Source organism: Bos indicus x Bos taurus, chromosome 12, assembly GCF_003369695.1.
Source record: "Bos indicus x Bos taurus breed Angus x Brahman F1 hybrid chromosome 12, Bos_hybrid_MaternalHap_v2.0, whole genome shotgun sequence".
Lineage (NCBI taxonomy): Eukaryota > Metazoa > Chordata > Mammalia > Artiodactyla > Bovidae > Bos > Bos indicus x Bos taurus.
In genome coordinates this window covers 10,863,750-10,882,122 of record NC_040087.1, presented here as the reverse complement: position 1 = coordinate 10,882,122, position 18,373 = coordinate 10,863,750, and the positions used below count along the sequence as shown (strand labels likewise).

The following is an 18,373-nucleotide window of genomic DNA, read 5'->3' as shown; positions in this document are numbered from 1 at the left end:
GCAGGATTCAGCCCTCCTTTTTTTTTTTTTAATATTTTTTTCTTTTGGCCTCGCCATGTGGCACTGATCTGTCCCTGATCAGAGGTTGAACCTATTCCCTGTGCGGTGGAAGCTCAGAGTCTTAACCACAGGCCCACCAGAGAAGTCCCAGCGTTCAGCCCTCTTAAAGGAAGAATGAAGTCACACGTCAGTCACGCTGGAGGATCTTCATGGAAAGTTACACCGAATGGAATCTCAGAGCCAGGCGTCCTGCAGACGTGGGTGGGCGACAGACAGGAGAAGGAACGGCTCCTTCCTCTGGAAGCTCCTCGTCAGTTCTCTTGCGGCCTGATCGACCACATGCATGCATAACACATCTCATTCCTCCCAGCGTCACCTCTCACCCAGAGGGAGGAGGAGGTATGAGCCCCCATCCCCAACCCTCGACAGGGGAAGAGCTCCGGGCTTAACTGCAGGTCTCGATGCAGCACCAAAATCACATGGAGAGATTTTAAAAACACAGATGCCTGGGCCTCTCCTAAGAGATTCCCATTTAACGGGCTTGTGGCTGTGCCCAGACACTGGCATGCTTAAAAGCTCCCCGTGTATTCATGATGTCAGCTGGGGTTGAGGACCCCCAGTTTCAGGAGAAAGAGACTTGTTCAGAGTGTGTGTGTGTGCACTCAGTCACTTAGTCGTGTCTGACTCTTTGGGACCTCCTGGACTGTAGCCTGCCAGGCCTCTCTGTCCATGGGATTTTCAAGAATACTGGAGTGGGTTGCCATTTCCTTCTCCAGGGGTCTTCCTGACCCATGGATCGAATCCACAAAGATTTAAAGTAACTGAAATAGCATGCTCTGCACTGAATGTTTGCGTCTCTCCCACCCCCACCTAAATTCGTATATTGAAACCTAACGCCCCATGTGGTGGTACCTGGAAGTGGGTCTTTGGGAAGGGTGAGGTCATGAGGCTTCCCTCATGACTAGTGGTAAAGAACCCACCTGCCAAGGCAGGAGACATAAGAGACTCAGGTTTGATCCCTGGATTGGGAAGATCCCCTGGAGAAGGAAATGGTAACCCACTCCAGGATTATTGCTGGAAAATCCCATGGGTAGAGGAACCTGGCAGGCTACAGTCCATAGGGTTGCAAAGAGCTGGACATGACCAAAGCAACTTAGAACGCACGAGGTCATGAGGGCCGAGCCCTCATGAATAGGATTAGCGTCCTTTCCCCAGAGAGCTCCTTCCCCTTCTGCCTCGTGAGTAGGACAGTGAGAAGACAGGCTTCCATGAGTAGAGAGCAAGACCATCACTAGACAGGCAACCTGCTGGCACCTTAGCCTTGGACTTTCCAGGCTCCAGAACTATGAGACACACACTCCGTTGTGTAGAAGTCACCTAGCCCATGGTGATTTGTTGTAGCAGCCTCAGGGTACTAAGGCACAGCCTCTGGACCCAAGTTCCCTCTGTACTAGTGACTCACAAACTTTTCCTTGCAACCGAATCATCTGGAGGACGCACGAAACAAAATGCTGTGTTGGTTCCCCCGCCAGAGTTTCTGAAGCCGGGGGTCTGGAGTGAGGGCTAAGCCGTGCATTTCCAACCAGCTCTCAGGTGCTGCTGCTGCTGGTGGCCTAAGGAACACACTTGGGGAACCACTGTGCTCTACCATGCTGTCTCCCGAAGGCCAGTTGTTCTTATTCTACATGTCAATCTATGGCACATGGTTTGAAAAACGAGAGTTTGGGGAGGGGGATTACTGCCTCTGTTGCAGTGAAAAGAAAAAAAAAAAGAGGAATGAATTTTTTCTTTCCCTTTCTTGAGAACAAAGAAGATAAAGAAAACAATGAGCAGGCCTGAACATTCCTAGTTTTTTACATTAACTGCTCCTAACTCTGCGTGAGTTGGACTGTAAAGAAAGCTGAGCGCCGAAGAATTGATGCTTTTGAAATGTGGTGTTGGAGAAGACTCTTGAGAGTCCCTTGGACTGCAAGGAGATCCAACCAGTCCATCCTAAAGTAGATCAGTCCTGGGTGTTCATTGGAAGGACTGATGCTAAAGCTGAAATTCCAGTACTTTGGCCACCTCATGTGAAGAGCTGACTCATTGGAAAAGACTCTGATGCTGGGAGGGATTGGGGGCAGGAGGAGAAGGGGACAACAGAGGATGAGATGGCTGGATGGCATCACTGACTCGATGGAGGTGAGTTTGAGTGAACTCCGGGAGTTGGTGATGGACAGGGAGGCTTGGCGTGCTGCAACTCACGGGGTTGCAAAGAGTCAGACACGACTGAGCGACTGCACTGAACTGAACTGAACTCTGCATGTCTGCAGCACAGTTCACCTTTCTGCGCCCTAACTCTGCAGGAAGTCCACTTCACACCCACCTTCCTTTGACTCTGTGCTAAATACATCCTGTATCTGGTGTTTACCCTTACAACACCCTTCCCCGTATTGTTGCTTGTTGCTCAGTTGCTCAGTCGTGTCCACGTCCAACTCTTTGCAATCCCATGGACTGGAGCACTCCAGGCTCCTCTGTCCTCTCCTATCTCCTGGAGTTTGCTCAAATTCATGTCCATTGAGTCGCTGATGCCATCCAACCATCTCATTCTCTCTCATCCCCTACTCCTTTTGCCTTCAGTCTTTACCAGCATCAGGGTCTTTTTCAATGAGTTAGTTCTTCGCATCAGGTGGCCAAAGTATTGGAGTTTTAGCTTCAGCTTTCTACATATCAGAAAGAAGGCCACAGAGCCACCTAACTACCAGACTCAAATGCTGGGTTAACGAAGTCAGCCTATGACTGTCTTTGAAACAATGAAAGAGGAAGGAATCAAGATGCTAACACCTTTGCTCCTCGTCACCGGCTCCTAAATGGGAGTCCTTATCTTATTTAAGCCCGCAGACTCCTCTTGGGGGGAGGGTGGGCACAGTTCTTGAGGTGTGAACCTACTGTGTTCCCCTCTCCACCAGCTGGGAATTACAGTCACCTTTCTATTTCCTCCAAACTCCATCTCCATATTTTTTATTTGGCTTTGGTGAGAGGAGAAAGCCAAGATTTTGGCCAGCCACCCACCCCCCACCACCCATGTTATATCTTCTCTTGACTTCAAACCGTTGTAGCTTCTGAGATGAGATGCTGGGGAGGAAGCACCATCTAGCCATTACCATATCCCCAGGGAGGGAACTGACTATGGAAGGATTCACAGCACTGAATGTGTCTAGTATTGAGTTAGTTCTGACAGTCGGTCTACAGGCTGCAAAGAAAACTGAAACCCCATGGGGATGGGTCCTGTGGGAAGGAATTCACACGTATTAACCACCATATCTAGCTACAAATCCATATCAAGCAGCCAGAAACGCTAAAAGATTTTATAAACAGAGGGAAGGGAACGGCACAAGAAAGGCAGGCAAATCTCCTGTTTTTGCAAACAAACAAGACCTTAGAAGCTGGTGATAATGAAGCTGTTTGCTAACAAAGGTAGTGAGTGAGGATCCCAATGATCTAACATCCTTTTATCCAAAGTCAGCCAATCTCATTTTAGCCACACAGTTTTTTCTTTCTAGGGGTCTCATTTATTTCTGTGGCTTAAACCAGAAACTCCCACGGAGGGCAAGGGGACCTTCCCCCGGTGATTTAGAAACTTTTGAGGGAGTTTTGTTATTGTCACAAAACTAGGAGCTTTCTGGCCCTTTGTTGGGCATGACCCAGGGGTGCTGGGTCCGACCAGCCTGGGGGAACTCTGAAGAACCAAGTGCCCAGAATCTTGGCTGAAAAACTGGATTGTAAGCACCTGAGCCTGGAACCTAACACTGTTTTATATGTAAATGTAACGTGATTTTTGTCACAGTCTTAACGTACAAAGGATTTCCTAGGAATGGAATTATTATGAAAATGGAGAGAAAATGTTACTTTTGTTTACTATTTGAGAAGATTTTGTTGTTTAGTCACTAAGTCATGTCTGACTCTTTTGTGACCCCACGGACTGTATAGTCTGCCAGGCTCCATTGTCCATGGGATTTCCCAGGTAAGAATACTGGAGCGGGTTCCCATTTCCTTATCCAGGGGTCTTTCCGACCTAGGGATCGAACTCGCGTCTCCTGCATTGGCAGGGAGATTCTTTACCACTGAGCCACTAGGGAAGCTGTTTAGAGAAGTTCAGTTCAGTCCCTCAGTCATGTCTGACTCTTTGCAACCCTATGAATCACAGCACACCAGGCCTCTCTGTCCATCACATGAGTTTACTCAAACTCATGTCCATCAAGTTGGTGATACCATCCAGCCATCTCATCCTCTGTCGTCCCCTTCTCCTCCTGCCCCCAATCCCTCCCAGCATCAGGGTCTTTTCCAATGAGTCAACTCTTCACATGAGGTGGCCAAAGTACTAGAGTTTCAGCTTTAGCATCATTCCTTCCAAAGAAATCCCAGGGCTGGTCTCCTTCAGAATGGACTGGTTGGATCTCCTTGCAGTCCAAGGGACTCTCAAGAGTCTTCAACACCACAGTTCAAAAGCATCAATTCTTCCGCGCTCAGCCTTCTTCACAATCCAACTCTCACATCCATACATGACCACAGGAAAAACCATAGCCTTGACTAGACGGACCTTTGTTGGAAAAGTACTGTCTCTGCTTTTGAATATCCTATCTAGGTTGGTCATAACTTTCCTTCCAAGGAGTAAGCGTCTTTTAATTTCATGGCTGCAGTCACCATCTGTAGTGATTTTGGAGCCCCCAAAAAGAAAGTCTGACACAGTTTCCACCGTTTCCCCATCTATTTCCCATGAAGTGATGGGACCAGATGCCATGATCTTCGTTTTCTGAATGTTGAGCTTTAAGCCAACTTTTTCACTCTCCACTTTCACTTTCATCAAGAGGCTTTTGAGTTCCTCTTCACTTTCTGCCATAAGGGTGGTGTCATCTGCATATCTGAGGTTATTGATATTTCTCCCGGCAATCTTGATTTCAGCTTGTGCTTCTTCCAGTCCAGCGTTTCTCATGATGTACTCTGCATATAAGTTAAATAACCAGGGTGATAATATACAGCCTTGACGTACTCCTTTTCCTATTTGGAACCAGTCTGTTGTTCCATGTCCAGTTCTAACTGTTACTTCCTGACCTGCATACAGATTTCTCAAGAGGCAGGTCAGGTGGTCTGGTATGCCCATCTCTTTCAGAATTTTCCACAGTTTATTGTGATCCACACAGTCAAAGGCTTTGGCATAGTCAATAAAGCTGTTTTTCTGGAACTCTCTTGCTTTTTCCATGATCCAGCGGATGTTGGCAATTTGATCTCTGGTTCCTCTGTCTTTTCTAAAACCAGCTTGAACATCTGGAAGTTCACGGTTCATGTATTGCTGAAGCCTGGCTTGGAGAATTTTGAGCATTACTTTAGTAGCATGAATGAGATGAGTGCAATTGTGTGGTAGTTTGAGCATTCTTTGGCATTGCCTTTCTTTGGGATTGGAATGAAAACTGACCTTTTCCAGTCCTGTGGTCACTGCTGAGTTTTCCAAATTTGCTGGCATATTGAGTGCAGCACTTTCACAGCATCATCTTTCAGGATTTGAAATAGCTCAACTGGAATTCCATCACCTCCACTAGCTTTGTTCGTAGTGATGCTTTCTAAGGCCCACTTGACTTCATACTCCAGGATGTCTGGCTCTAGGTCAGTGATCACACCATTGTGATTATCTGGGTCGTGAAGATCTTTTTTGTACAGTTCTTCTGTGTATTCTTGCCATCTCTTCTTAATATCTTCTGCTTCTGTTAGGTCCATACCATTTCTGTCCTTTATCGAGCCCATCTTTGCATGAAATGTTCCCTTAGTATATCTGATTTTCTTGAAGAGATCTCTAGTCTTTCCCATTCTGTTGTTTTCCTCTATTTCTTTGCACTGATCGCTGAGGAAGGCTTTCTTATCTCTTCTTGCTATTCTTTGGAACTCTGCATTCAGATGTTTATATCTTTCCTTTTCTCCTTAAATAGGGAAAACCACTAGGCCATTCAGGTATGACCTAAATCAAATCCCTTATGATTATATAGTGGAAGTAAGAAATAGATTTAAGGGCCTAGATCTGATAGATAGAGTGCCTGATGAACTATGGAATAAGGTTCGTGACACTGTACAGGAGACAGGGATCAAGACCATCCCCATGGAAAAGAAACGCAAAAAAGCAAAATGGCTGTCTGGGGAGGGCTTACAAATAGCTGTGAAAAGAAGAGAAGCAAAAAGCAAAGGAGAAAAGGAAAGATATAAGCATCTGAATGCAAAGTTCCAAAGAATAGCAAGAAGAGATAAGAAAGCCTTCCTCAGTGATCGGTGCAAAGGTAGGAAATCAAGAAACATCTGGAGTAACAGGCAAATTTGGCCTTGGAATACGGAATGAAGCAGGGCAAAGACTAATAGAGTTTTGCCGAGAAAATGCACTGATCATAGCAAACACCCTCTTCCAACAACACAAGAGAAGACTCTACACATGGACATCAGCAGATGGTCAACACCGAAATCAGACTGATTATGTTCTTTGCAGCGAAAGATGGAGAAGCTCTATACCGTTTAGAGAAAAGTACCTGATATTTAATTTCTCAGCACACACTTAGGTCAGTCTGCATTTCAGGCTGTGGCACAGACAGTGACCCAAGCATTTGACTATGATGTTTTCAAGGTACATCAGGCTCAAGTTCTAACTGTATTATAAATTACTTTCACTTTATTTTTTCTTTGTGTTATAGTTAGGTGCCAAATAGATTCTTGAAACCAATAACCTACTTACCTATCAGATAAGCTGTGCTGTCCATTTTTTCCCCTCCAGTCTTTTTTTTTTAAGCTAATAAATTAATTTATTTGGCTGCAGCAGGTGTTGGATGAGGCGTGTGAGTTCCCCAACTGGCGATCAAACCCAGACCCCTCGCTCGCTTTGGGAGCATGAGGTCCCAGTCACCAGACCACCAGCGAAGTCCCTCCCTCCAGCTTTTTAAATTAAAAAACTTCAAATATACACAAGGTCAAAAGAATTGTATAGTGAAAATCTATTTATATCCACCATTCTATCTTATTTTTTTTAGTTTTAGACGTATTTATTTAATATTTATGAAAATGTTGTATCTTCCAAAATTGGAGGCCATTCTCTCTGCCTCTATTTTCTCCTGCTCTGGTGTTTTCTTGGAGAACTATCTTATTTCTAACCAGGATTTCTGTTATATCTGTGGGTCATTAGGGTTGAGAGGGTTGACTTAAACCAACAGCATTGATACTTTTGAAGGTATAACTTTGATACATTATGAACAGAAGTATCTTCTGTGTTTCTCAGGGTTTTGTCAGAGATTCTCTTGACCTAACTCCAGTCAGGCACCTCTGAGTCCTCTAGGCCCCCACCCTGGGCTCTGTCTTGGCCGGTTTATTCCAATTTTAGCAAGAATCCTGCTGAGTCAGCCTTAGTCTGGTCAAACTGGATATCTGATCCCCCTGACCTGCCTGCAGCAAAAATCCCGTTAGGTCAGTTTAGCGAAGAACGACTGTACCTTTAGTAATCTCCCATCCACCAGCACCCAACCCTGCTCCGTGGCCATCACACTCCAGTTTTCCTTACTGTATTCAGAGTTGAGCCCGCTCTCTCTCCTTGACTACAAAACCCCACAGTGCTAGCCTCCCTTGAATGGAGTCTGCCTTACCTTCGCCTGAACAACTGTTTTCTCCAATGGTATAGAGCCTGGAGCCCTTCATTCAGTGCAAATTCCCTCTCGGGGGCTCTTTCCCACCATTGGCTCCATACTATCTTGGTGGGGTTAGCAGGGGAGGCTGTTCACCTACAGTTCAGAGACTTTCCTGCTCTGGGCCGGCCTGCATCTCCATCTCCCCGCTCCTCACTTTTTAAGCTCCCTGCTTAGACCTTGGGAGCAGACCTGAGCACGGGTATGGTGTATCCTTCCCTGGGCCTGGAAGGCCCTGCCTCTGCCTCTCTGTGGTTGAAATCCTAACCATTCTTCCAGGCCTGGTTCAACTGTTGCTGATAGCGAGCAGGACCCTGCAGGGCTCCTACACACAAAAGCTTTCCCTGTCCCCCATTTCTCTGATTACAGGAAATAGGCTTCATTCAACCTCCATGACCTTCACTGAGTTCCAATGGGTAGGTTCAAACAGCTGTTAATTAGGCAAGGGAGAGGATGCAGATGCCAGGGAGGACAGTCCAGAGAAACAGTGGTGCAGCCTTGGGGAAGGGTCCTAGCTCCCCATCAAGGGATACACATAACAATATCTGTGAGTTGTTTTGCATATACTGAAACCCCTTCCCCATGGGCTGCCCACAAGTACGGAGACCCCATCAGGTGGAACCAGAAGGTTGATGATGCTGACTCCCACTTACCCTGCTGCTGCTGCTAAATCGCTTCAGTCGTGTCCGACTCTGTGTGACCCCACAGACGGCAGCCCACCAGGCTCCCCCGTCCCTGGGATTCTCCAGGCAAGAACACTGGAGTGGGTTGCCATTTCCTTCTCCAATGCATGAAAGTGAAAAATGAAAGTGAAGTCGCTCGGTTGTGTCTGACTCTTCACGACCCCCTGGACTGCAGCCTACCAGGCTCCTCCATCCATGGGATTTTCCAGGCAAGAGTACTGGAGTGGGGTGCCATTGCCTTCTCCACCCACTACCACCAACCAATCAAAAGAATGCCCATAGCCAATCCCACCCTCTTTGAACCATTACCATGAAACTTTTCACTACCCCTTCCAGGTTGGGACACACAGTTTTGAGGGCATTAGTCCACTGTGGCTCCCTTTGCCTGGCAAAGCGAGAAAGCTATCCTTTTCTACTTCACTCAGAACTCTGTCTCTGAATATTAATTCAGTGTCGGAGCTCAGAGGCTGGATTTGGCTTCATTGCCACCTCTGCAAAACCTGCTCCATCTCCTCGCTGGCAGCAATGGCCTCCCCCACGAGGACCCCACAGCTCTGTTCATAGCTCCGTGGCAGCGTGCTTCCCAGCCTGACCTAATGCCACTTCTCTGTGGATGCCCACCTCCTGATGTCCTTGGGAGAGGGAACAAGTGTCAGTCGTCTCTGCATACTCTATACTTCACACCATCCCTTGCACATAGATAGTCAGCTTCCATAAACACTTCCTGAGTTTGACTGACGGTTTGTAATACAGGAGAAAGTAATAGTTCAGGTACCACGGTGGCTGATTCATGTGTTTTCAGAAGTCCAGGCTTATTTAAACCCATAACAGGTTCTATCCATCAAAAAAATGTTCTACTCACCAGTTCTGACTTAGAGAAATGTGGAAGCTATCAAAGAGAATTGATCAGTTTATAAAATATTTGTGGCCCCGTTGGCCTCTAAGAACAAAATGCAATCAATACCATTATTAGAACCAAAGGTTTATAAAACAGAAATATAGGTTTGGGATTAAATATTTTAAAAGGACATTTCTGATACATACACATGTTGAGAGAGAGGGATCTTTCTTATTTATCTGCATAGCTACCTTTGCATATCTTGATATTGCGGCATATCCTGTGTATTCAATTTTGTTCTGGATTGAATGAAAGATGCATGTGTGGGAGTCACATTTTATGATTTTATATTGAGCAGCGCGAAGAAAAAAATGCCTTTTACCTTGTCCTGGGTCTTGCAGTAAAAGCCTTTAATAGGTCTAGAGAAATTATCTCTGGGACTCGACCTGAACCGTTTGCAAAGCTATGACCAAACGAAATGGAGCTGGGCACACACAGGACTGCAGAGCCCGTCCCCAGGGCAGAGCCCACGCCAAACACAGCCAGCCCTTGTCATCACCAAATAATGGCTAATATCAGCCGAGCTCTAAGGTTAGCATCTGTTTGATATTCAAAAGGGCTTGTGAAGTGTGTTTGGGTATCAACGAGGGGAGTTCTTTCATTCAAATGAAAAGCATCTCTAGTTTTTCTCATCAATCAGAGGAAGACAGGTCGGTGAGATGTTTGTAGGCCAATAAACTATCAGAAGAGACATTATTTTTAAGAGCCTTTTTTCATGAGGAAGTCTCACCTACTGCATCTATAGGAGAGCACAAACAGTGATGCCTCTTTCTTTTCCTAGATCAAGAAAGAGAATGAGATATTTATGGTGGCCAGCCAGAGAGGAGGCCTGGAGTGACACTTGGGTTCACAGATGTCCACTGAAGCATCCATGCATGGCTTGATGTCTCCAATTGCCTGTAAATTGAATTTTTGAAAACAAACATGTGTGTCCTTTGCAAAGGAGACTCGAATGTTTCATCTGTAATGGGCTCTGTTCAGACAGCAGATGATACACTAGGCGAATTTCTCCATGCTCATTTTCTGGATTAAACGGGAAATCTGGAGCACTGAGACATGTGTGTAAATAGATCCCACCTGCTGTTGATTAGATTATTAGGTCATTAAAGTTTCCCTCCTCTCGATAACTGCCAGTTTTAGATCTTGCCACATTCTGGGAGACCTTGGGCATTTTATTTACTATGTTAAGAAGGCTGCTTAGAGAAAAATAGCTCTTGCAAGTCTTTCTGCCAAGACTTCTGATAGCTCCAAGAACTTGTTTTTTTCAGTGCTAAGGTGTTGGTTTTTCATTTTGAAAATGTCAAGGACAGAGAGTGATCCTTTCTCAGAGAGAACAGGCAACATGGTTCAGGGAGGTTAGTGGCACCATGACTGCCATAAAGAGCAGTTCCCAGTTGGGTGTATGTGAGGGGCCCGCCTTCTCCGTGAATGAGGCGTCTCCCAGGCTTGCCTAGTTAGACTTCCTAAATGCATGAAATATACTTACATTCTGGAAATCATTAACTTCAACCGCTTCTTCAGCTCCACTCCCCATTTTAAAGGTCTCCAGGTTGTTCCCAGCGTCTATTTCCATTGACCCATCTTGCAACTTCCCATTGATACTCATGGTATAATGGACATTGTAAATCTGGAAGTGAAGACCAGAATTAGTGATGCTTCCCTCTTAGAGCAATTCAGGGCTTATCTTTATATAAATTAGCATTCCTGTGTCTCAGAGATACACTGAATCATCCTTAATAGTAAGACATTTATCTGGGAGGACTTCATTCATCCACCAATTACTTAATACAATGATTTCTTAAATAATATTTTGAAAGTAAAGGCTTTGATTGTCTCTGATACTAATCTGAAGAGCTGAGTGGTTTGCAATCCTGGTGGCACATAGACACATCTAAGGAGAATCTTCAGCTACCACACCTGGGTTGCCTCCACAGGATGGATCAAATCACAACCTGTGGGGATGCGGCTTGAGCACAGAGCTTTCTTTTTCTAAAGGTCGATTCTACTCTGCAGCCAGAGTTGAGATCTGTTGATGGATAAATGGACATTGAAGAGGCAGAGGGTTCACTGGGCTGTTAACCAAATCTGCAGTGGCACCTCAATTTGAAGGTATTTAAAAAAAATCCTTCAGTCAAGACTTGGCATGGAGGGTGGTATACAGTAAGGACTGCAGACAGGACTAGGGTATGCCTGAGATACAGCCACATTACAGAGACCAAGGCCAACATGCTTGTCTGTTTCCGCTCAAAATAAGAGGGACCCCTATTAATGACGCTATGGGACAGACATAAGGTGACTCCAGTACTTTGGCCACCTCATGCGAAGAGTTGACTCACTGGAAAAGACTCTGATGCTGGGAGGGATTGGGGGCAGGAGGAGAAGGGGACGACAGAGGATGCGATGGCTGGATGGCATCACCGACTCGATGGATGTGAGTTTGAGTGAACTCTGGGAGATGGTGATGGACAGGGAGGCCTGGCGTGCTGCAATTCATGGGGTCGCAAAGAGTCAGACACGACTGAGTGACTGAACTGAACTGAACTGAAGGTGTTGTTACAAGATGTGTAATGGAAGGGGGAGAGTTTTGGCATTATGCAGGAGCATTGGGCCAGGAATCAGAAAAACAGCTGGCTACACCATTTAGCTCTGCATCTTGGGAGTTGCCTTGAATGCCAAATGATGAAGTGGGAACCTCAGAGGAGGTTTTATGTCATCAGAGCTCTGGGGTGTCACAGAGGTGGCCCAGAGCAGCTGGGACTGTGAGGTTCCTTTATCCGAGTCCCCCCCACCCACCCACGGTTCATCTGCAATTTGACCAGAGCAGCTTTGCTTCTGATCTGTTTCATGTGTTGCATTTCTGAGTAAAATCTTGTTTAAAATCCGCCATTCAAAAAACCCTTTTTACAGTGTACCACTAAATTGCAGGATCCAAAGGGCTCTCTCTCTCTTAAAAAAATATTTATTTATTTCTTTGGTTGTGCCGAATAAGTTTTGAGACTCAGGATCCTCGATGTTCATTGAGGCGTGTGGGATCTAGTTCCCTGACCAGGCTCGAACCTGGGCCTCCTGTGTTGGGACCATGGAGTCTTAGCCACTGGACTGCCAGGGAAGTCCCCAGTAGGGCTCTCTTAGTTTAGACATCTGGTTAGGACACTGGTTTAAAAAGTGATTTACACGCTGCTCCTGACCAGCATGCTGCTGCTCTGCAAGAACCTTCTCTGCACTGTGGGGTAGGAGGTGGGTTTTTCTTTTCTTTTCTTCCATTTTCTGACTTAGAAGCATACATATGTATATATCTATATCTTCCTGGAGAAGAACATGGCAACCCACTCCAGTACTCTTGCCTGGAGAATCCCATGGACAGAGTAACCTTGTGGGCTACAGTCCACGGGGTCACAAAGAGTTGGACATCACTCATTGACTAACACACTATATCTTATGTATGATATATGGTTTAGTGGCTAAGTTGTGTCTGACTCTCTCAACCTCATGAACCCGCCAGGCTCCTCTGTCCATGGGATTTTCCAGGCAAGAATACTGGAGTGGGTTGCCATGTCCTTCTCCAGGGGATCTTCCCCACCCAGGGATTGAACCCAGGTCTCCTGCATTGCAGTCAGATTATTTACTGACTGAGCCACCAAGGAGGCCCAGATATGATACATAATGTATCTCTTATGTGTTGTATAACATATACACTCTTCAAAGTGGAAGGAGTAGGAACTGATGAGGGCCATTAGCTACTTAGTGTTAGGTCCGTAGGTCAGAACTGCAAAGAGCTCAAATTCAATTCAAGTCAGATTTTTCTCCCTTATTATGAGAAATAGCTAACTGTCCCCATGGACAAACCCTGGGGAAAGTATCTGTTGTTATTGGATCATTACTTGTAGAAAACTCATTATTGCAAGACCCACAAAGCGCTGTTTTATCAGCAGAGATGTAGAAACGGTAGCTGGTACCCTTGTAGGCAACAGCTCTCCATTAGTGGAACAGAAAATCCCGGCATTCACCACCTCTGAGCACAGGTCCTCCCCTCCTTCTGATGAACTTCGCTTCCTGCAGGACGCTGTCTCCCCAGCTCAGCTGATCATGAGAGCCACTTCCAGGGGTTCTGATTTAGGGGCATGGGAGCAGAGCCCACCAATCTCTTTTCACTTTGCACCTCGGTGGTGCTCACCATCAGCCTGTTTGGGGAAACCTGTTTTCTTTGGCTGAGCCAGGGCTCCCTGCAGGTGAGGCTCAGAAAGCGGGCTCTGTTTAGCCCCTGCGCTCTCTGAACAGCCACTGTTCATCTGAGTTACTTTTGGCTGTTAAGGCGTGCATGGCGGACAACGCGTGTGTGAGTTTCTGCTGGCACAAGTGTCCGTCCTTTACTCATGAGACAAGAGGCTCTTTTTTTTTTTTTTTTAAAGCCTTGCATATAAACTTTTTACTACTAAAGTGATCCTGGATTTAAGAAATGAACTATTTCCAAATTCTTAGAAAATCTTAAGGAGACAAGATCATAGCACTGGAACAGTGGCTTGTGCGCCTAACTTGACTTTCTTCATCATCACCCTTCTCCACCTTCCCCCTCAACAAAACACCCTACCTAACCCAGCCTGGGTATTGCATCCTTTTAATGGAGCTGCAGCCCCTGCTTGCCCCAGAGCAAGAGAGGGGGTTTGTTTGTTTTCACTTCCTCCTGAAGTGCCTGGGCTTGGAGACTGGTAAAAAGTACTGAGCCCCAAGCTCAGGAGAAGGCTGGGTTGGTGAAGCAGCAATCACAATATCTGCTCTAACTGATGGAGCTGTTAGCTAGCACCTAAGGCTATTTCTATTCAAGCACAAAGAAAGTTTATTATGTGCCAAAATTCTGCTCAATATGGTGCCTTTTACAGCCAAGGAGATTTGCTAATGAGTTTCTAATAAAGCCTGGGTTCATGAGATAATTACATCATGTTTGGGACCAACATCTCAAAAAATCAGGCTGAGAATAAAGGCCCCAAGCAATGATCTCATCCCCTCATCCCAGGCGCTTGGGTTGTCAGTTGTCTCATATTGGTGGGAATTTCCCATATTTCAATGCCTTGTTCCATTGACAATAATGTGGATGAAACATGACCTCAATATTTGAGCCCCGTCACTTGTCCCCTCATTATTAACACTTCAATGCTTCAGAGTCCTCCAGCTGATTTCCAGTAAACCTGTCCTAAGGGGATTTATCCATATGAAAGGCACAGGAGGTGAATTACTGCTGCTTCTCCTCCATAAACCAGTACAGAGGAACAGAGGCATGGGTAATCTCCAAAGAGTGGGCAGTGCATTGGCTGTGGATGTCTCTGTCTGTTTGACAGAGGCTGACCTTCTCTGATTATGTTTTGTTTGGGCCGTTTAGATTTGAATTCAGGGAAAGCAGACCTGTGCATATGCTATGCATAGATGGTACCAAATTTACTCTGTTTAGTATTTTGTGATTTGTTTCTCAGACTTAAGTAATATGGATCAGCATGGAATATTTTGGGAGTTGAAAAAATAAACACACAAACCCTACTACGATTTTCTTCATTGTCCTACCCGCAGAGAGACAGTGGTAACTTGTATTGTTGGCAATAAAATGTGATTCACTCTTCCTCTGTATTTTTAGAATTTAATACCACTCTCTCGAACCAGACAACCCACCATCTTGCAGTGAAGTAAAAGTTACGATAAAAGGAGGCCCCACTCAGTTTGGATGATCTTTCAATCTCTCTTTCTAGAAGCTTGTTAGTTAACCCTGTTTGCCTTGAATAATTAAATGCCAAATGGTACCCATTTAAATATATATCATGACCCAAATCTCTACCAAAAAAAAAAAAAAAAGCAAAGCTATTTTTGTCCCCAAAGGACCCATACCATGGACGTTTTGTCGTCTAAAAGATAGCATTTACATTTCCTAAGGGAGGACAGTCTAAACCCTGCTATTAATGGAGATGGAGATATAGAAATGTTCAGATATGCTGCTTTCGAATATGAGCATCTGGCCCGGCTTCTATATTTAAAATACACAAATTCATTAAGGCACTTTTCAAATACACATAAAATACCGTGCAATTCTGATCCTACAAATCGATGCTTGTAAATTTGATATAGTCTCTAAAACAGACTTGGTGCTAAATGGCATGCTTATCTACATTAGGCATTTGAGTTAAAAATACAAATTATGCAGTGACTGCAGAAGATGTGATGTGTAAAATGGTTGAATTGCTTTCAGCACCATTTTCTCTAAGTACTGGAATTCGTTCATGCTTTGAATTTCATGGTGGGAGAGAAAGGGGAAAACAGCAGTCACGGATTCTCTGAGGGGAGTGATTAAGAAACAGCCCTTTGTGTGCACCCTGGAGAGGGAATTCTTTTCCATTAGTTGAAATCAGCTTACACCAGGCCTGGCAATGGTCATCAAGATAAAATGTTCCCCCTCCTTTAGATAGGTGAACAAAATTCAGAGTATTTAATGAACACCCTGGAATCTTGCCCATTCTGGTCAGAAGCACTTTTTATATTCCTTGAGAGCCAACGGAGCTTTAACATAAATAGTTGCGCTCATAGAAAGTAGGACGGGGGTCAGTAAAACATTTACCATTAAGTCACATGTGATCAGGCCAGAAATGATTTTTAAAGATATTAGCTATCTTTAAGGAAGTTAGATTTTATTTTTCTTCCCTTACAGCAAGAGAGAAGGGCAAATTAAAGGATGAGGAGTGAGAGGACAGAGAAAGAGAGGAGAGAGAAAAGAGAAAAGGTGGGAGGGAGAGAGAAAAAGAGAAGGCGCTAGTGGGAGGTCAGGTTCATCCCCTTATTAGGTCTGAATGTTCCTCCGCTACCTTTGTCCCAGGTTCTTCAATTCACAGCCTTTCTCAGCTGGGAGAGACCATAGTTTCATTTCTTCCTAAGGGTGAGTAAGGCGAGGCCAGAAGGGCCGTGCCTTACCGGTGGTCCCTCAGCTGCTTAGTGGAGGCGCCAGGCTGCGATGCGCCTTCCCGGAGAAGGGCTTCCCTGAAACCCTCCACTGCATCCCCCGGCTACACCACTTTTGAAGCCCAGACTGGCTTTTCTACGAAGTTGCCCGTCAGTGGGAAGCCACGTCCTGGAGTTGGGTGGAAGAAGGGACGAGGTGCCCGGGAGGCCCCCGAGGGCACAGGATCCGCTGGGGCCCCCGAGGAGGGGGCACGCGAGTGATCCAGGGGCCCCGGCCACCCCGTGCGCCTCCGGACTTACGTGATTGTCGCTCCCCTTCCAGAAGTAGAAGGCCCCGATGGCCCCCAGGAGCAGCAGCACCGCCCCCGAAATGAGGACCACGGCTCCGACCTTGAGCAGCCGCGCGGGGCTGGAGGGCTTCACGGTCACGGCGGCGTACGCCTGCGGGCGGCCGGGAGAGGACGCGTCAAGTCCGTGCGCAGCGACCGCGGCATCCGGGCGCCGGTGGGAATGGGGAACAGCGGCCCCGGGCTCCTCCGGGCGCCCCGTTTCTCCGCGCTCCCCTAGCCGCGGGTCCCTGGGCCTCAGGCCTGGATGAGCGCTGAGCAAAGGCTTCGCGGTTCAAGGTCGTCGCCCCGCGGGTCTGCTATCTCAGCGGCCTCCCCTCCGCGACGCCCTCTCCTCGCTCCCTGTCCACCTTCCTCTTCGAGCGCATCTGGGGATGCCCCGGCCTCTGCACCCGCACCCGCGTGGGGCGCCACCCCAAGCCCCCATCTGGGCGCCCGAATTTGCCCCCACCTCCCAAATTCGGTGACACGCAACTCGTAGACCCGGGACGGGGGCGTTCGGGCCCCCGCAGGTCTGGGGGCCCCGAGCGGTACTCACCGGGGGGCTGCAAAACTCGACGTCGTCGGGCCCCACCAGGGCGATGGGCACTTTGTCCGAGTTCTCCGTCATGACCGCGGCCGCCGGAGCAGGACACCAGGAGGCTTGGCTGGCGCCCTGGGCTCTGGCCTGCGGCCCCGACGTGCCGGGCATTTCAACGCGGGGCACGCGCGCGCACACCGTGCCCTCCGCCTGGTCCAGCCCAGAGCTCCCCACCCCTCCTGGCGCCTCACCTCTGCCCTGCCTTCCCTCGCCCGCCCCGGAGCAGCGGTGAACGCGCCCAACTTTCCACAGCCCCCTCTTCCCGCGCTCTCCGCACCCCCTCCCCCAAGCCCCTCGTGAGTCTGAGTGTGTCAGGATGGGGGAGGGGGAGGGGACCAAGGATGCTGAGCCCCGCGACCCCACGACATGCCGGATCGCCAGGACTCTTTCCGCCGTCCGGGGAGCTCTCAGGGTGTCTGAGGCTCTGCTGGGCGGCTGGCTGGAGGCCCGTTTCCTGCAGCGAACTTGTGTGTGTGCTGGGGGCGCCGGCGGAACCGGACACAGATCGCGTCGGGTGGACTGGGGACCCCGGTCAAAGTCTGCGGGGTTGACGCCCGGCTGGCACTGCTGGGTGGACCCCGGACAGGCGCGCGAGCCCGGGTGTTAGCGATGGGCTCTCGTCCCAGGTTTCTCTGGGAGCCTTAGCAGGAGGCTCAGCAGGGAAACTGGAAGCCAAGCTGGGAAAGAATAAGAATAGGTTCTGGTTGATTAACTAAATAAGTTAAACAAAGAGACAAAAACAACAATGGCAACAAACAGACACCAAAAACACTGTTATGTCTAAAGAAATAGTCGAGTATATATATATATATATATACACACACACACAGTATACATTTTATACTATATATAGTATACATTTTATACTATATAGAGAGATATAGATATAGTATTAATATGTATTTTAAAAGCAGAACAGGAGAAGTTTTTTTCGCTTTTGGAAATGCCATCTGCCAGTACTAGGACTATGTGTGTGTGTTAAGTCTCTTCGGTCGTGTCTGGCTTTTTGCAACCCCATGGACTGTAGCCCGCCAGGCTTCTCTGTCCATGGGATTCTCCAGGCAAGCACACTGAAGTGGGTTGCCTTTTCCCCCTCCTGGGGGTCTTCCCAACTTAGGGATGCAATCCACATCTCTTAGGTCTCTTGCATTGGCAGGCGGGTTCTTTACCACTAGGTCCCTCTGGGAAGCCCACCAGGACTACATGACCTCATGTGAATCCAGGCTTCATGAATCCGTGTCTGGTTC

General features: G+C 47.3%; 1 protein-coding gene across 2 annotated transcripts in view; it reads right to left on the bottom strand.

Annotated features, from left to right (window-relative positions):
- The window catches only part of CNMD (chondromodulin), a 35,303-nt gene extending 18,020 nt beyond the window's left edge, over positions 1 to 17,283 (bottom strand). Inside the window, exons 1-3 of one of the 2 annotated variants that reach the window (XM_027557112.1) lie at positions 17,085 to 17,283; positions 16,500 to 16,640; positions 10,753 to 10,893 (exon numbers count right to left, since the gene is read on the bottom strand). In XM_027557112.1, the coding sequence (XP_027412913.1) occupies positions 10,753 to 10,893; positions 16,500 to 16,640; positions 17,085 to 17,237 (435 nt within the window). In that variant the 5' untranslated portion in view covers positions 17,238 to 17,283. The remainder of the gene's footprint in view (positions 1 to 10,752; positions 10,894 to 16,499; positions 16,641 to 17,084) is intronic. The other variant, XM_027557111.1, reaches the window with a different exon arrangement.
- Positions 17,284 to 18,373: the final 1,090 nt, after the last annotated feature.